Source organism: Microplitis mediator, chromosome 4 (assembly GCF_029852145.1).
Source record: "Microplitis mediator isolate UGA2020A chromosome 4, iyMicMedi2.1, whole genome shotgun sequence".
Classification (NCBI taxonomy): Eukaryota; Metazoa; Arthropoda; class Insecta; order Hymenoptera; family Braconidae; genus Microplitis; species Microplitis mediator.
Genome location: NC_079972.1, coordinates 3,821,701 through 3,834,156, shown reverse-complemented (window position 1 = coordinate 3,834,156; position 12,456 = coordinate 3,821,701). Strand labels below are relative to the sequence as shown.

At 29.6% G+C, this 12,456-nt stretch overlaps 1 protein-coding gene across 5 annotated transcripts; it reads right to left on the bottom strand.

The window, feature by feature from the left end:
- Window positions 1-1,184: 1,184 nt before the first annotated feature.
- On the bottom strand, window positions 1,185-11,752 carry LOC130666717 (coiled-coil domain-containing protein 93). Of its 5 annotated transcripts, XM_057467949.1 has the most exons (12): window positions 11,608-11,752; window positions 11,069-11,499; window positions 10,754-10,890; window positions 10,569-10,682; window positions 10,416-10,510; window positions 10,240-10,351; window positions 9,686-10,168; window positions 9,179-9,390; window positions 8,805-9,121; window positions 4,852-4,972; window positions 4,701-4,782; window positions 1,185-1,657 (listed from the first exon to the last, which is right to left on the bottom strand). In XM_057467949.1, the coding sequence occupies exons 3-12, from the start codon at window positions 10,802-10,804 to the stop codon at window positions 1,496-1,498; spliced, it is 1,749 nt and encodes a 582-aa protein (XP_057323932.1). In that variant the 5' UTR covers window positions 10,805-10,890; window positions 11,069-11,499; window positions 11,608-11,752; the 3' UTR covers window positions 1,185-1,495. The 5 variants fall into 5 exon arrangements, with proteins under 5 accessions (XP_057323932.1, XP_057323931.1, XP_057323929.1 ...); XM_057467948.1 differs by lacking the exon at window positions 11,069-11,499 and having other exon boundaries at window positions 11,608-11,726; XM_057467946.1 differs by having other exon boundaries at window positions 11,069-11,656.
- Between the last annotated feature and the right edge of the window lie 704 nt (window positions 11,753-12,456).

The window sequence follows — 12,456 nt, the reverse complement described above, 5'->3', positions numbered from 1 at the left end:
TTTTTGTAGAGCATTCAATTCCCTACAAAAATATGCCTGCCATTTATTCCTATGACGCATCGTTAGCTACTTATAAAAATCAGAAGACGTAAAAAAAATTTTTCCCATGTTATTCTTATGGGAAATAGAAAAGTGCGATGAGGAACCTCTTAATGTTAATATTAAGAGCTCTAATTTTCACAGGCGTCTTTTTTTATCTAAATGAAACTTTTGAACCTGTTTGGAAGAAAAAAAAAAAAGTTTGTTATTTTTTGGATCACCCTACTATATATAATTAATAATTATATATAGTAGGGTGATCCAAAAAATAACAAACTTTTTTTTTTAGTTTTTTTGAAATATCTGAAACGAGTCGTTTCAGATATTTCAAAAAAACTAAAAAAAAAATTTTTTCCGGATTCTTTCGTCAACGGTTTCTCTTGAACGAATGAACTGATTTTGATTTTTTGGTGGCATTTGACGCGGCTTATAAAGTTTTAGAGCTGATTAGATTTTGGAATCAATCTATAGAGCACATAACAAGTTATCAAAAAAAAAACATTATTGAAAAAATTTTATTTTTGAAATATCTCCGAATGCACCCTACCGATTAAGCTCAAATTAAGCTCAACAGTTACCGATTAAGCTCAAATTAAGCTCAACAGCTTCAGGGTGTTGACAAACCGCGTCGAATGACACCTTAAAGTTCAAAATCGGTTCATTCGTTCAAGAGTTATGAATATTTACATACATAAGTACGTACGTACACACACATACATACACTCGGACATCATCGTGAAATTAGTCAGGATAGCTTCCTAGAACCTCAAAACGTCAAAATCTGATGGAAATTCGGTTTTTGCAAATCGGACCGAAACCAATAACTTCCCGAATTTTTGAAAATTTTCAATTTTTTTAAAAAGCTTTTAAAAAGAGTAACGATAATAACTATTTATAATATAATTATTGAAAAAAAAAAAAAAATTATTTGGACATAGCACCATATTAAAATTCATATTTTAGAATTCGTACAGAAACACAACAACGCACTGTTACTATATCTTTTTTCAAACTATATGAGACAATAGTAACGAAGTCATTCCATCATATTTTTATTTCAAGTAAGTCACGATTATCAATTCGTAATTTTGTTGTATCGTTATAAATTCAAATGATAAATTTTTATAATAATGAAACAGATTAGGTTACGAAATAATTCGAACACTACTTTTATTTATTGACCTCCTTAAAACGGCACCAAACATATTGTCAATACAACTAAATTACCCAGTCATTTTTCAAAAAAAAAAAAATCTGAAAATTTTCGGGTGTGATAAAAGATAATTTAATTAATTTCTAATATAAGCTCTGCTACCACTTTTATTTTTATGATAATTAGTTTAAAGCGGGAAATCCTTGGCTGGTGATCGGATTGAACGAAAAACCCCTTCTTCATTAGTAAGAGCTTTTGAAGCGCACACTTTTAATAAGTTCAAACTTCTTGTCATTTCTGAATTTAAATAACTCGAAGTTGATCAAGTAAAGCTTCATTTTTGCGACACTCAATTGTAAGTTGCTGAACTGCTGTTACGTACTTTCGTTGTTGCTCCATGAACACTACAAATTGCTTGCTCAGACTATATTGTCTGTTCTTCTCTTTCATACATTTTTTTTCAACCTGTCAATTGAATGAGATTAATTTGAAGAATATAAAAATTATTATAAGTACGTTACTGAATAAATTAAGATAAATAAATATTTTTTTGATCATTTTAAGAATCTGAATTATTGGTCATCGAATTTAGAAAAAGAAGACTCATATTTATCCTCGATTCTTAATATTTGACTACAATACTTAGGAGCGACCAGATTTGACAAGGTTAAACCCTCTGTTATAATTTGTTTATATAATATACATTATTAAAAATAGTTTAACAAATAAAATTGTTGAAAATATTAGAACAACAAATGAAAGGGCACTAAAAAAACCCACTAGTAGAGTGAATCTCGGTAATGACCGAGCCTGAAGTAGTGGTAGCTGTGAGCACAAGTTGCAAGTAGTCCCCACTTTGGCGCCCAAGTACAATTTTGTCCGACTTCGCCGTTAAAGGGTTAAAAATAGTTATTGGCGTAACTAGTAAGGTAAGTGATTCATAATGTGTCAGCGCGATGCGTTTAGCACGAGACGCAGGTGCGCAGGCACGAGCGAAGCGAGTGCATACTGCGCACCGGAGACGAGTGCTAAACACATCGCGGGTGACGGATTATGACTTACCCTACATGTTGCGCCCATAATTTTATTCAACTCATATGCGCTATTCACGTTTTATTAATCGCCTAAAAAGCGAAGTCTCAATAGCTGTTTAGTGACATGGTGAAAAAAAAACATTCGGCATCACAACCTAGGCTACTCAATGGGTAACAACAGGGAATTGTAATTACCCCATATTCAGTAAGAGCTTGAAAGATAGTTACGTTTATTTTCATTACGTCACAATGGCCGGGATAGTAGACATCTTTATTGCGTTTTGACAAATAATTTTTCACCAGTCGGTAAACGGCCATTTAGGATTCGCATTTTAGGCATGATAAAACGTGAATAGCGCGCATGAGTTGAATAAAATATTTTTTAAACTTCACTTTTCGTTGATATTTAAAGCCCTGTGTTACGCTCTGGCTTTAATTACAGTTTATTAAAAATTTTAGAATTTTTTTTTCGAAACCTCGAATTATTTAGTCGCCGCGGTGGGCGAATAAACGGTTCGACACTTCTTAGTGTGACGTCACGACGTCGTATTCTTGCTGTCAATTAATTTATTAATAATCGTACATGCTACGCCATCTGGCTATGCATAAATTGATTAATTAGCTAAAAAACTTCCAGCCATTATTACGGCTGATGATTTTTAAATTTGAATTTACATTCAAATTATTTTTATTATGAAATATTGTTGTTGATAATTATAAATAAATAAATATGAAAATGAAAATATTAAATGTTAAAAAAAAATGAATGTATGAATTTGAATATAAATTCAAATTATTGAATTTTATAATTGTTAATTAATATAAAATTTATTAAATGAATATTGAATAAATGAAATATTGAAATAAAATAATAAACATGAAATATGAAATAATGAAATGAAAATGAAATTATATGAATGAATAAATAATGAAAATAATTAAATAAATATGAAATGAAAATTATGAAATTATTATTATACAAAAATTTGAAATGAATTTTGAAATATCTTTAAGAGATAATAGTATATTTTACATCTCGGGCAGTAAAGTAAGAAATGTCTCAGATCTCATGTAATTGTTGGCCGAGGCGAAGCCGAGGTCAACAAACATGTGATCTGAGGCTTTCTTACTTTACTGCCCAATGTGTCAATACTATTTTTCTCCTCGACGGAGGCGGAAAGCGGAAACTTCGTTTCGCACAGCAGGAAAAAAGTTGACGCTTTTCGCCCGGAGGAGAGAAAAGATATTTGTTGTTTAAAAGAAAAAGAAATAAAATTATTATTAATGATATGTTTAATAATAAAGAAATGAAATAATAAATGAATATGAAATGAAATTGTGAAATGTTATAGTAAAATATAATTAAATAATAATTATTAATAAACAAGTTATTAATAATTAAAAATGAAATGAATTATACAATGTTTAAATAAATAAAGAATATATTGCAATAAAGAAAAAAGTAAGAATCAATAAATATTGATTTATGAATTCGACTCCAATGCTTTATGCATATGTTGCTAACTGCATTGGAAGTCATGAAAAATATATATGTATATATAAATAATAATTATAAAAAAATATTGATTCAATTATGACCAATGAAATAATTGGTATAATTAAATAATTATTGAAAGGGATGTTACTACCTGGTAACAGCTCTTCTGGAAATCGAAAAAGATTTCAGTTCCCTAAGTGAGCTCATTCGTCATTGACGAAATTTTAATTGATTAAAGGCAAAGTCCTTAATTTTATTAAATCATTAATAATAATAAACACCTTAAGTTTACATATGTGTGGGCCCTTATTTTATTACGACCGCATTTAGCTGATAAAATAAGAGGACCCGTTACAATAGATAAGCCAGAATACAACACCTGTAACTTCTTTTTCATACATGTGACATACATAGCATACCAGATACTTTTTGTAGAGATGACTTAAATTTTCAAAATTCGAAAAAAAATTTTTTTGATATAATAAAAATGAAAAATAATAAAAAAAAATTTGAATACTAAAAAAACTTTTGATCTTTGAAGATCTGTTACTTTTTTCCAGTATATTTTAAATGGGAAAGGGGGACCACTTAGTGCTAACTTACTTTTAGAGATACCTGGCTGCAAAGGATAAGGTTTTTTTTAATATAAAGTAACTTTTGAGCCCATAAGACGTTAAAAAAAAAATTTTTTTTTTTGGGCACCCTAGTATACATATGCACATTCATATTTAAACTTTTGAACTGATGGCATTTTTCGGCAAAATAAAACATATTGCAGTAAAATTCTTGGAAAATTCCAACGTGAGACCCTCTACAAAAGCTAAATTTCTAAAAGAAATATACTTAAAAAGAGAAAATTATCGAACTTGTAATGTAAACTTATTTTTACATTTCTTACTACCTGCAATTCAGTATTTTTTAAAATGATCAAAAATTTTTCACTCTAATAATTTTTTAAAGTAAAAGAGTATAATACCTTTTCTTTGTTTTTCTTGATGCCTTTAACTATTATTTCAAATTGTTTCAAAAATTGTTCTCTTCCACTTGATGAGATAACCCTGGTTTATAAAGTAAATTTTCGTTAATTATAAAATGCAACCAATAATACTCTAAGCATATATTTTTACCTAATATAGTTATCTTGAATTGAATTTAGAAGAGACAATTCTTTACTCAAATATAGTTTGCTATCATCCATTGTGTTGTACAAAGTATAATATTGTTTTGTTTCTTTATGTTTCGCTGAAACTAGAAAAATAATAATGAAACAGTTGATCACAAATACACTATTCAAATAAATGAACGGACCAAATTTTTTAACTTCCCGCTAAGAAAATTGTAAATTTTCTAAAATTCGGCTAGTTATTGTTTTCACCCCGATTTTCGAAAATCGAGTTTTCATCAGATGTCAACATTTTGAGGCCCTAGGAAGCTATTCCGACTATTTTCAGAATGATGTCCGAGTGTCTGTATGTATGTGTGTGTGTGCCCTGATTAAACAAAACGATTTGTGACGATTAAAACTGTTTTAATCGTCACAAATCGTCATGAATCGTCAATTGATGATTAAAAACGAGTAAATTTTTAATCGTTTTAAATCGTCACGAATCGTCAAATGATGATTAAAGATGATTAAAAACGATTAAATTTTTAATCGTTCTGAATCATCACGAATCGTCAATCGACGATTCAAGACGATTAACCCTGATTAAAAAATCTAATTTGAAATGATTTGGAAAATTTAAATTATTTCATATTGTATCATATCATAAAATTATCATTTGAAATAATTCAAAATAATTTAAAATTATCAACATCGAATTATTTTAAATATAAATATAAATGGGGCATTCCATGCCAAATCACCGAGGTTTTGACCCGACCCCCTTCGATTTCGCTGAAACTTTTTTATCATTTTCTATCCTACCAAAGACATTTTTCTGAATTTTTTCAGATTTTTTTACCCAATCCAAAAAAAGTTACGGATTTAAAAAAAAAACCGCTCTTTTTTTTTTAATTGCTATAACTTTCTCACAAACTAACCTTTCGGCACTTTTTTTTTCAAAATTTGTGTTTTTAAATGTAGTTTTTAGAAAAAAATACAAAAAATTTTTCGCAAGTCACAATATATGAAATATTTCTTTTTTTTCAAAAAAACCGTCATTTTTTCGAAGTTCGAAACCATCGATTCTCAATTTTTTTGTCTTAAAAAAAACTTCAACTAAGACAGTATTTAACCCCGCTATTTCCATTTTGTGCCGACTTTCCTTTATATTTTTTTTTTTTTTTCGATTGAAAATAAAAAAATTTCTAAATTTGGCTTATTTTTTATGACTTTGCGCTGAAGTTTTTTTGGATTGTTTTTAAAAGCTCAGAAGTTGAATAAAATTGTACAAAAACAATTGTAAAGTGTATTAGGGGCAAGGATTAATTTTTTCGGAGGAAAATTCCCAATTTTTAAATATAGTAAAACCTAAACTTACAATTAACCTTCTCAATAAGACAATTTATAAATAAACTGAGAAAACTCTCTATAGACAGTTTTTGATCAAAAGTAAAGATAGCCCGAACTGAGAATCGAACCTAGACCATGTCGGTATCGCACCGAGTGCTCTACCAGTTGAGATATCCGGTACTATACTATATTCCGTTCAATTTGATCAAAAACTGTCTATAAGGCTATCTTTACTTTTCTCAGTAAATTGTCTTATTGAGAAGGTTTTTTGCATGTTTGCATGTTTAGGTTTCCACTATATAAAAATGGTGTATTACCGTAAGAAGGACGGTGCGGCTCAATAAGTTATAGATCAAATTGAATGGAATATAGTATAGGGCCGGATAGCTCAACTGGTAGAGCACTCGGCGCGTTACCGAATTGGTCTGGGTTCGATTCCCAGTTCGGGCTATCTATATTTTTCTCAATTTATCTATAAATTGTCTTATTGAGAAGGTTTTTTGCATGTTTGCATGTTTAGGTTTCCACTATATAAAAATGGTGTATTACCGTAAGAAGGACGGTGTGGCTCAATAAGTTATAGATCAAATTGAACGGAATATAGTATAGGGCCGGATAGCTCAACTGGTAGAGCACTCGGCGCGTTACCGAATTGGTCTGGGTTCGATTCCCAGTTCGGGCTATCTATATTTTTCTCAATTTATCTATAAATTGTCTTATTGAGAAGGTTATTTGCATGTTTGCATGTTTAGGTTTCCACTATATAAAAATACAATAAAACACCATTATAAAAAAATAAATTTTTTGTATTTTTTTCTAAAAACTACATTTAAAAACACAAATTTTGAAAAAAAAAAAGTGCCGAAAGGTTAGTTTGTGAGAAAGTTATAGCAATTTAAAAAAAAAGAGCGGTTTTTTTTAAAAATCCGTAACTTTTTTTGGCTTGGGTAAAAAAATCTGAAAAAATTCAGAAAAATGTCTTTGGTAAGATAGAAAATGATAAAAAAGTTTCAGCGAAATTGAAGGTGGTCGGGTCAAAACCTCGGTGATTTGGCATGGAATGCCCCAAATATAAATTATTTTTAAAAAAAATTATTTTATTTAATATACTAAAAGTTTAAATCAATTCCTTATTTATATTTAAAAAAAAGTTTTGCCTTCATTTAAACTATACAGTTTTCCGAATTTAAGAATATTTTATTTCAAATTATAATAAATTCTATTTATTTATTATTGAAATTTTGATAATATGATGTTTTCTTTATTTTTGTAATAGTTTTAAATCCAATGAATGCGGTTTTTTAAAAAAGGTTATTCAATTGTTTTTTTTTTTTCATAATCTTGAAAAATGTCAGTTTTAAACTTTATTAAATTGATTAAATTAGCAGAAAACTTACAAATAATTATAATAAAATTTATGAAATAATAATTATCATTATTTTTTCTTTAATTTATATCTACTTAACCTTATTACGTGGACAAATTTTTCATTTATTATGTAGGAGCGACAAAGATAGAGTACGTACATACGGATGTAAATATCTATGACTTTCGAACGGATAAACCGATTTTGATCATCAAAATGGCATTCGACGCGGCGTGCCGATATCTAGAAGCCGTGAAAAGGTTAGCTTGATCGGTAAAGCTCGTTCGGAGATCTTCCAAAAATAAAATTTTTTTCAAAAATGTTATTTTTTTGATACGGGGGTAGCGCTAATCAAAGTTCGTTGTTAAGGCTGTGTGAGTAACGGTTTAATCGTGTGAGTAACAGTTTAATCATAGTAGTGCATGCATGCGCCCCCTTCTACTATTTTTTCTGCCCCTTCTCTTCTCAACAGGCTAGCGCTCTCTCGCTTTAAGACGAAGACGTATGATTCAAATTGAGAGTAGGGACTCAAGGTCAACCGGGAAAGGGTTAACACATCGCGTATGACGGATTATGACAACCTACATGTTGCGCTCATAATTTTATTCAACTCATGTGCGCTATTTACATTTTATTCATCGCCTAAAAAGCGAAGTCTAAATAGGTGTTTACTGACATGGTGAAAAAAAAAACTTATTGTATTAAGAATATGACAAAATTATAGGGATATAGATTTAATTCAAGGGAAATTCAAATTCAATAAGTCGAAGTTTTAACTCCACGTTAAAGCTGGGCCACACCTAACGAAATCTCAAATTTTAGCATTCTAATTATTTATTAAGTAATTATCATAACAGCAATTTTCTTAGCTTTCGACTAAAAGCAGAAGATGAACTTCCTCGGAAGATTTTCATCATCCGAGTCCCATAGATATTAAAAAAGTAATTAGAATTCTTAAATTCGAGATTTCGTTAAGTACGGCCGAGCCATAAAATCATTCGGCATCACAATCTTGGCTGCTCAATGGGTAACAACAGGGAGTTGTAATTACCCAATATTCAGTTAGAGCCCGAAAGATAGTTACGTTTATTTTTATTACGTCACAATAGCCGGGATAGTAGACATCTTTATTGCGTTTTGACAAATAATTTTTCACCAGTTGGTAAACGGCCATTTAGAGTTTGGATTTCAGGCATGATAAAACGTGGATAGCGTGCATGAGTTGAATAAAAGAATTTTCATCATTATTTTTTCTTTACCTTGATTATATAGTTCCATAAATCGACGTTGATATTGCGTCAATTCAAATCGGCGTGGTACGTCATCTAGCTGTCGTGTTAACAACACACAAGCACGATTTTTTTTTGCTAAATTGAGTCGAATCTTGTTAATTGACAGCTTAAATTCATCGTATTCTGTAACATAACTCTGTTCTTTGATAGACGCACAATCTTTAGTATTTCCGCAAGTTTTTTGCAGATAAGTCACATCTTTTTTACATTGTTCACGAAATTTGCTCTCTTGATCTTTCAAGCTCATATGAACGGCAATTAGTTGCTCGAGTTTTCCTAACTTACTGTAATAGAAAGTAGTCGATAAAATTGACATAAGAATAAATTCGTTAACTTTATACCTGTTATTATCAATAGATTTGAACTTTATCAGTTGAGTAGAGTTTTTTTCTATTATAAGCTGATTTTCGGAAATTTTATTTGAATTTTGGATTAACGTTTCAATTTGCTTAAATAACTTATTTTTGTCTCTTTTAACTTTTGGTATCTGGTTCAACAAACTCATTTTTTTGTTCTCTAGTGCAGCTAATAATTTATTATCGCCAACAGTGTCCTGTATCATTAAATTTAGTGAATTACAATTACTAAACTAAGTAAATAGGCCTTTTTATCGTTTAAAATTTTCAATGTGCATGCGTCAAAGTTAGCCATCTTTTTCTTATAGTTTAACGTGCTACAAAAGTGAAAATTTCAAGTTCCTTCTTTACTTTAATAAAGAGATAATATGGATTTACCAGCTATTATTGTGAAAACCATATAAAATATTTAAATCACCGCTTGATTCAAACTTTCAATACGCTTGCACATAACTTATTATAAAAAGGCCTATATTTAAAATTTAAGAATACCTTTTTATTAGCACATGACGTAAAATAACGTCCCTCAGTTTGCATTATTTCATTAATTTGTGAACTTATAATATCACCTACTAAGATTTCATCTAAACAGCTTACATTTTCAGACAATTTCTGAGATTCAGTTTCAGTGTTCATGACTGACATTGGTTTAACTTTTATATGATTAAGATCTTGTTCTAGGGTGTCAAGATTTTTATATGCTGTCATCGGGAACGAAGAAATTCCATACTCTAATATGGCGCTTTTTAATTTTGAGATTTGAGCTGTCGGTGGTAAATCTCTTTTTAATCGTCTTCGAGGTGCATAAGCATATTTTGTTATTCGAATATGAAAATCATGGTAATCTTTATCATTAAATAATTCATTAGAGTCTCGCTCAAATGCAATACGAGTTTTGTGAAACTGATAGTGAGATAAGAATCTTACGAAGCCAGCGGATTCTTTTCTTGTTTCCATCGATTTCTTTACAAGCCACTGAAAAGAAATGCAATAACATTAATAATAGTCATAAATAATTGTAGTACTCAGAAATTCGTGAGTTTTACCTGAACAACGGGAAATATGTGAATATAATCTAACCCTTGCACTTGATGAGGCTCTATTCGATAAGGGCAGCTCATTTTCAATAACATGCAGACAATTTTTTCTGTCAAAGCACTATGAACATTGATTATGAACCAAAAATTATTATTTCAAACTCTATAATAAAAAATTTGCTTACATTTTCTGTCCTATTGTAAGATTTTCTTGAAATAAAAAATTAACGTTTATTTCGAAATTACATGATTCGATACACCAAGTTATACCACCAATGACCTGTAAAATATTAAATAGATAGCATTCGAAAAATACATGGATGAAGTGAAACTGTTACCTTATCAAAATCTGATAATCCTTTGATTCTGGCCCTAAAATATCCAGCCGCGACTAATAAATCAACAATTTCATTGAATTTGATAGTTTGTTCGTCGGCATCAAGAGTATCAGGCTTATAAGTAAATAGTAAGAGGAATTTAGTAAATTTGATTTACCACGTCCAGTGGAAAACATGATAAATACCTTTTCAGAATAAGAAACAGGAGAAGAGATTCTGGATACTTTACCAAGCATTCTGAATTATTATACTAACTGAGTTCTACAATCGAAACGATATCTAAATTTTGGGGCCAGTTCTTCAATCTGGATTTTTTGAAAACCTGAAATAAATGATTATATAATAATTCAATGCTGGTTTCAAAGAAATCCGGATTGAAAAACTGGCCATTAAGATACAGCTGAAATATACAAGGACCAATTTTTCGATCGTGATTTTTTAAATCAGGGACTAAATCATTATTGATAGTATTATATATATATATATAGTATTATATATACCTTAGTATACAGTATATAGTATACAGTAGATAGTATATACCTATATACTTGTAATATATAGATAAACTATAAATAATAATTTTTTCCCATATTAATAAAATCTCAGATTACAAAACTGGCTTTAAAATATCATTGGTCCCAAAATGTGACAACACGCAAATTTTGATTAAGTTTTAATTCACTAAAAAAATAATTTATTAATTAAGAATAATTGACACTTTTTCCCCTTTTACATTCTAATGAAAAAACAGTAATGTCTTTGTTGCACTTGCACTGTAAGCAAGTATTTTAGGCACGTCTTTCTTGTTAAGAAATGAAAATTTTCGAAATGTAAAATCGTAGATGACCAGATTATTAAGTGTCACATAGAGCCTCTAATTTCAGTTTGGGTTCGAAGTTTTTCTTTCGGAAAAAAGCTTGAACGAAAAAATCTGAAAACCAGTTACAAAGAAAGAGGATTCAGCAATCTGTTGCATTATCCAATTTGATCAAAGTTACTGCTTGTCTACAAGTTAAATTATTTTCAAATTCTAATTTACCGTGTAAATACAATTGAGAACGTTTTCGTAGGTTGATTATAACTGAGAGAGAGATGGGATGAAAACAACATCTTTTCCCACTGAAATGTACATTGGCTGTTGCTATGTCCTGGGAGGTTACTAGGATCGGAGCTGACGCCACCTCCTGGACAGAGGGCAGTTCGTTGTCACGCGGGACCAATTTTGAATTTGAAAACCGTGATAAATTTATTGTTGACTATGATGATGATGATTATGATGATTATTTAAAGAAATAATGAAATGATGGGTAAGGATAGATGTAATTGATAAAATAACTTTTAACTGAAGACTGAGTTTTATTATTAAGTGTAGATAAGATTTGATCAGTAATAACAGTTGTGCTTGTCAATAGTTCTCGGAGAGAAGTGAAGTTACATCAGAAGGCAGAGAGATCTCTGACTCTCCACTCTTCGACTTCTCCCACCATTCTCATACTCACACACATACTTATGCAATATACGTACTTATACATATCAACGTTATTTTTAATTATATACTTATACATTTATACTTCCTACTAATACACGTACGAGATATGAGTTTACACATCTACGTTCTTTATTTATCCGTTCTATGATTTTACTTACTACTTATATTATTTATATTCCATTTTCCTGTACTTAAATAAATCTTTTAGTTAATTATTCTATATTTAATTATTTAATACGATTGACATTATTATTTATCATGAAACACCATTATAATTATTCTAATGCTATATTTCTATTTTTCTATTAATTTATTTATTATACGAGTCACTCTTTATTTAATATGTATATATATCAACAATAATAGTTGGGTTCTTGTGATATGGTTTTTATTTATAAG

What these genes read in the sequence shown, in the direction of transcription:
- LOC130666717 (XM_057467949.1), bottom strand. Translation starts at nt 10,804, where the DNA reads ATGCTTGGTAAAGTATCCAGAATCTCTTCTCCTGTTTCTTATTCTGAA. An exon ending in CTTACAATAGGACAGAAAAT is followed by an intron (nt 10,352 to 10,415) that starts GTAAGCAAATTT and finishes CAATGTTCATAG; the next exon opens with TGCTTTGACAGAAAAAATTG. An exon ending in ATTCAAGATAACTATATTAG is followed by an intron (nt 4,783 to 4,851) that starts GTAAAAATATAT and finishes TTTATAAACCAG; the next exon opens with GGTTATCTCATCAAGTGGAA.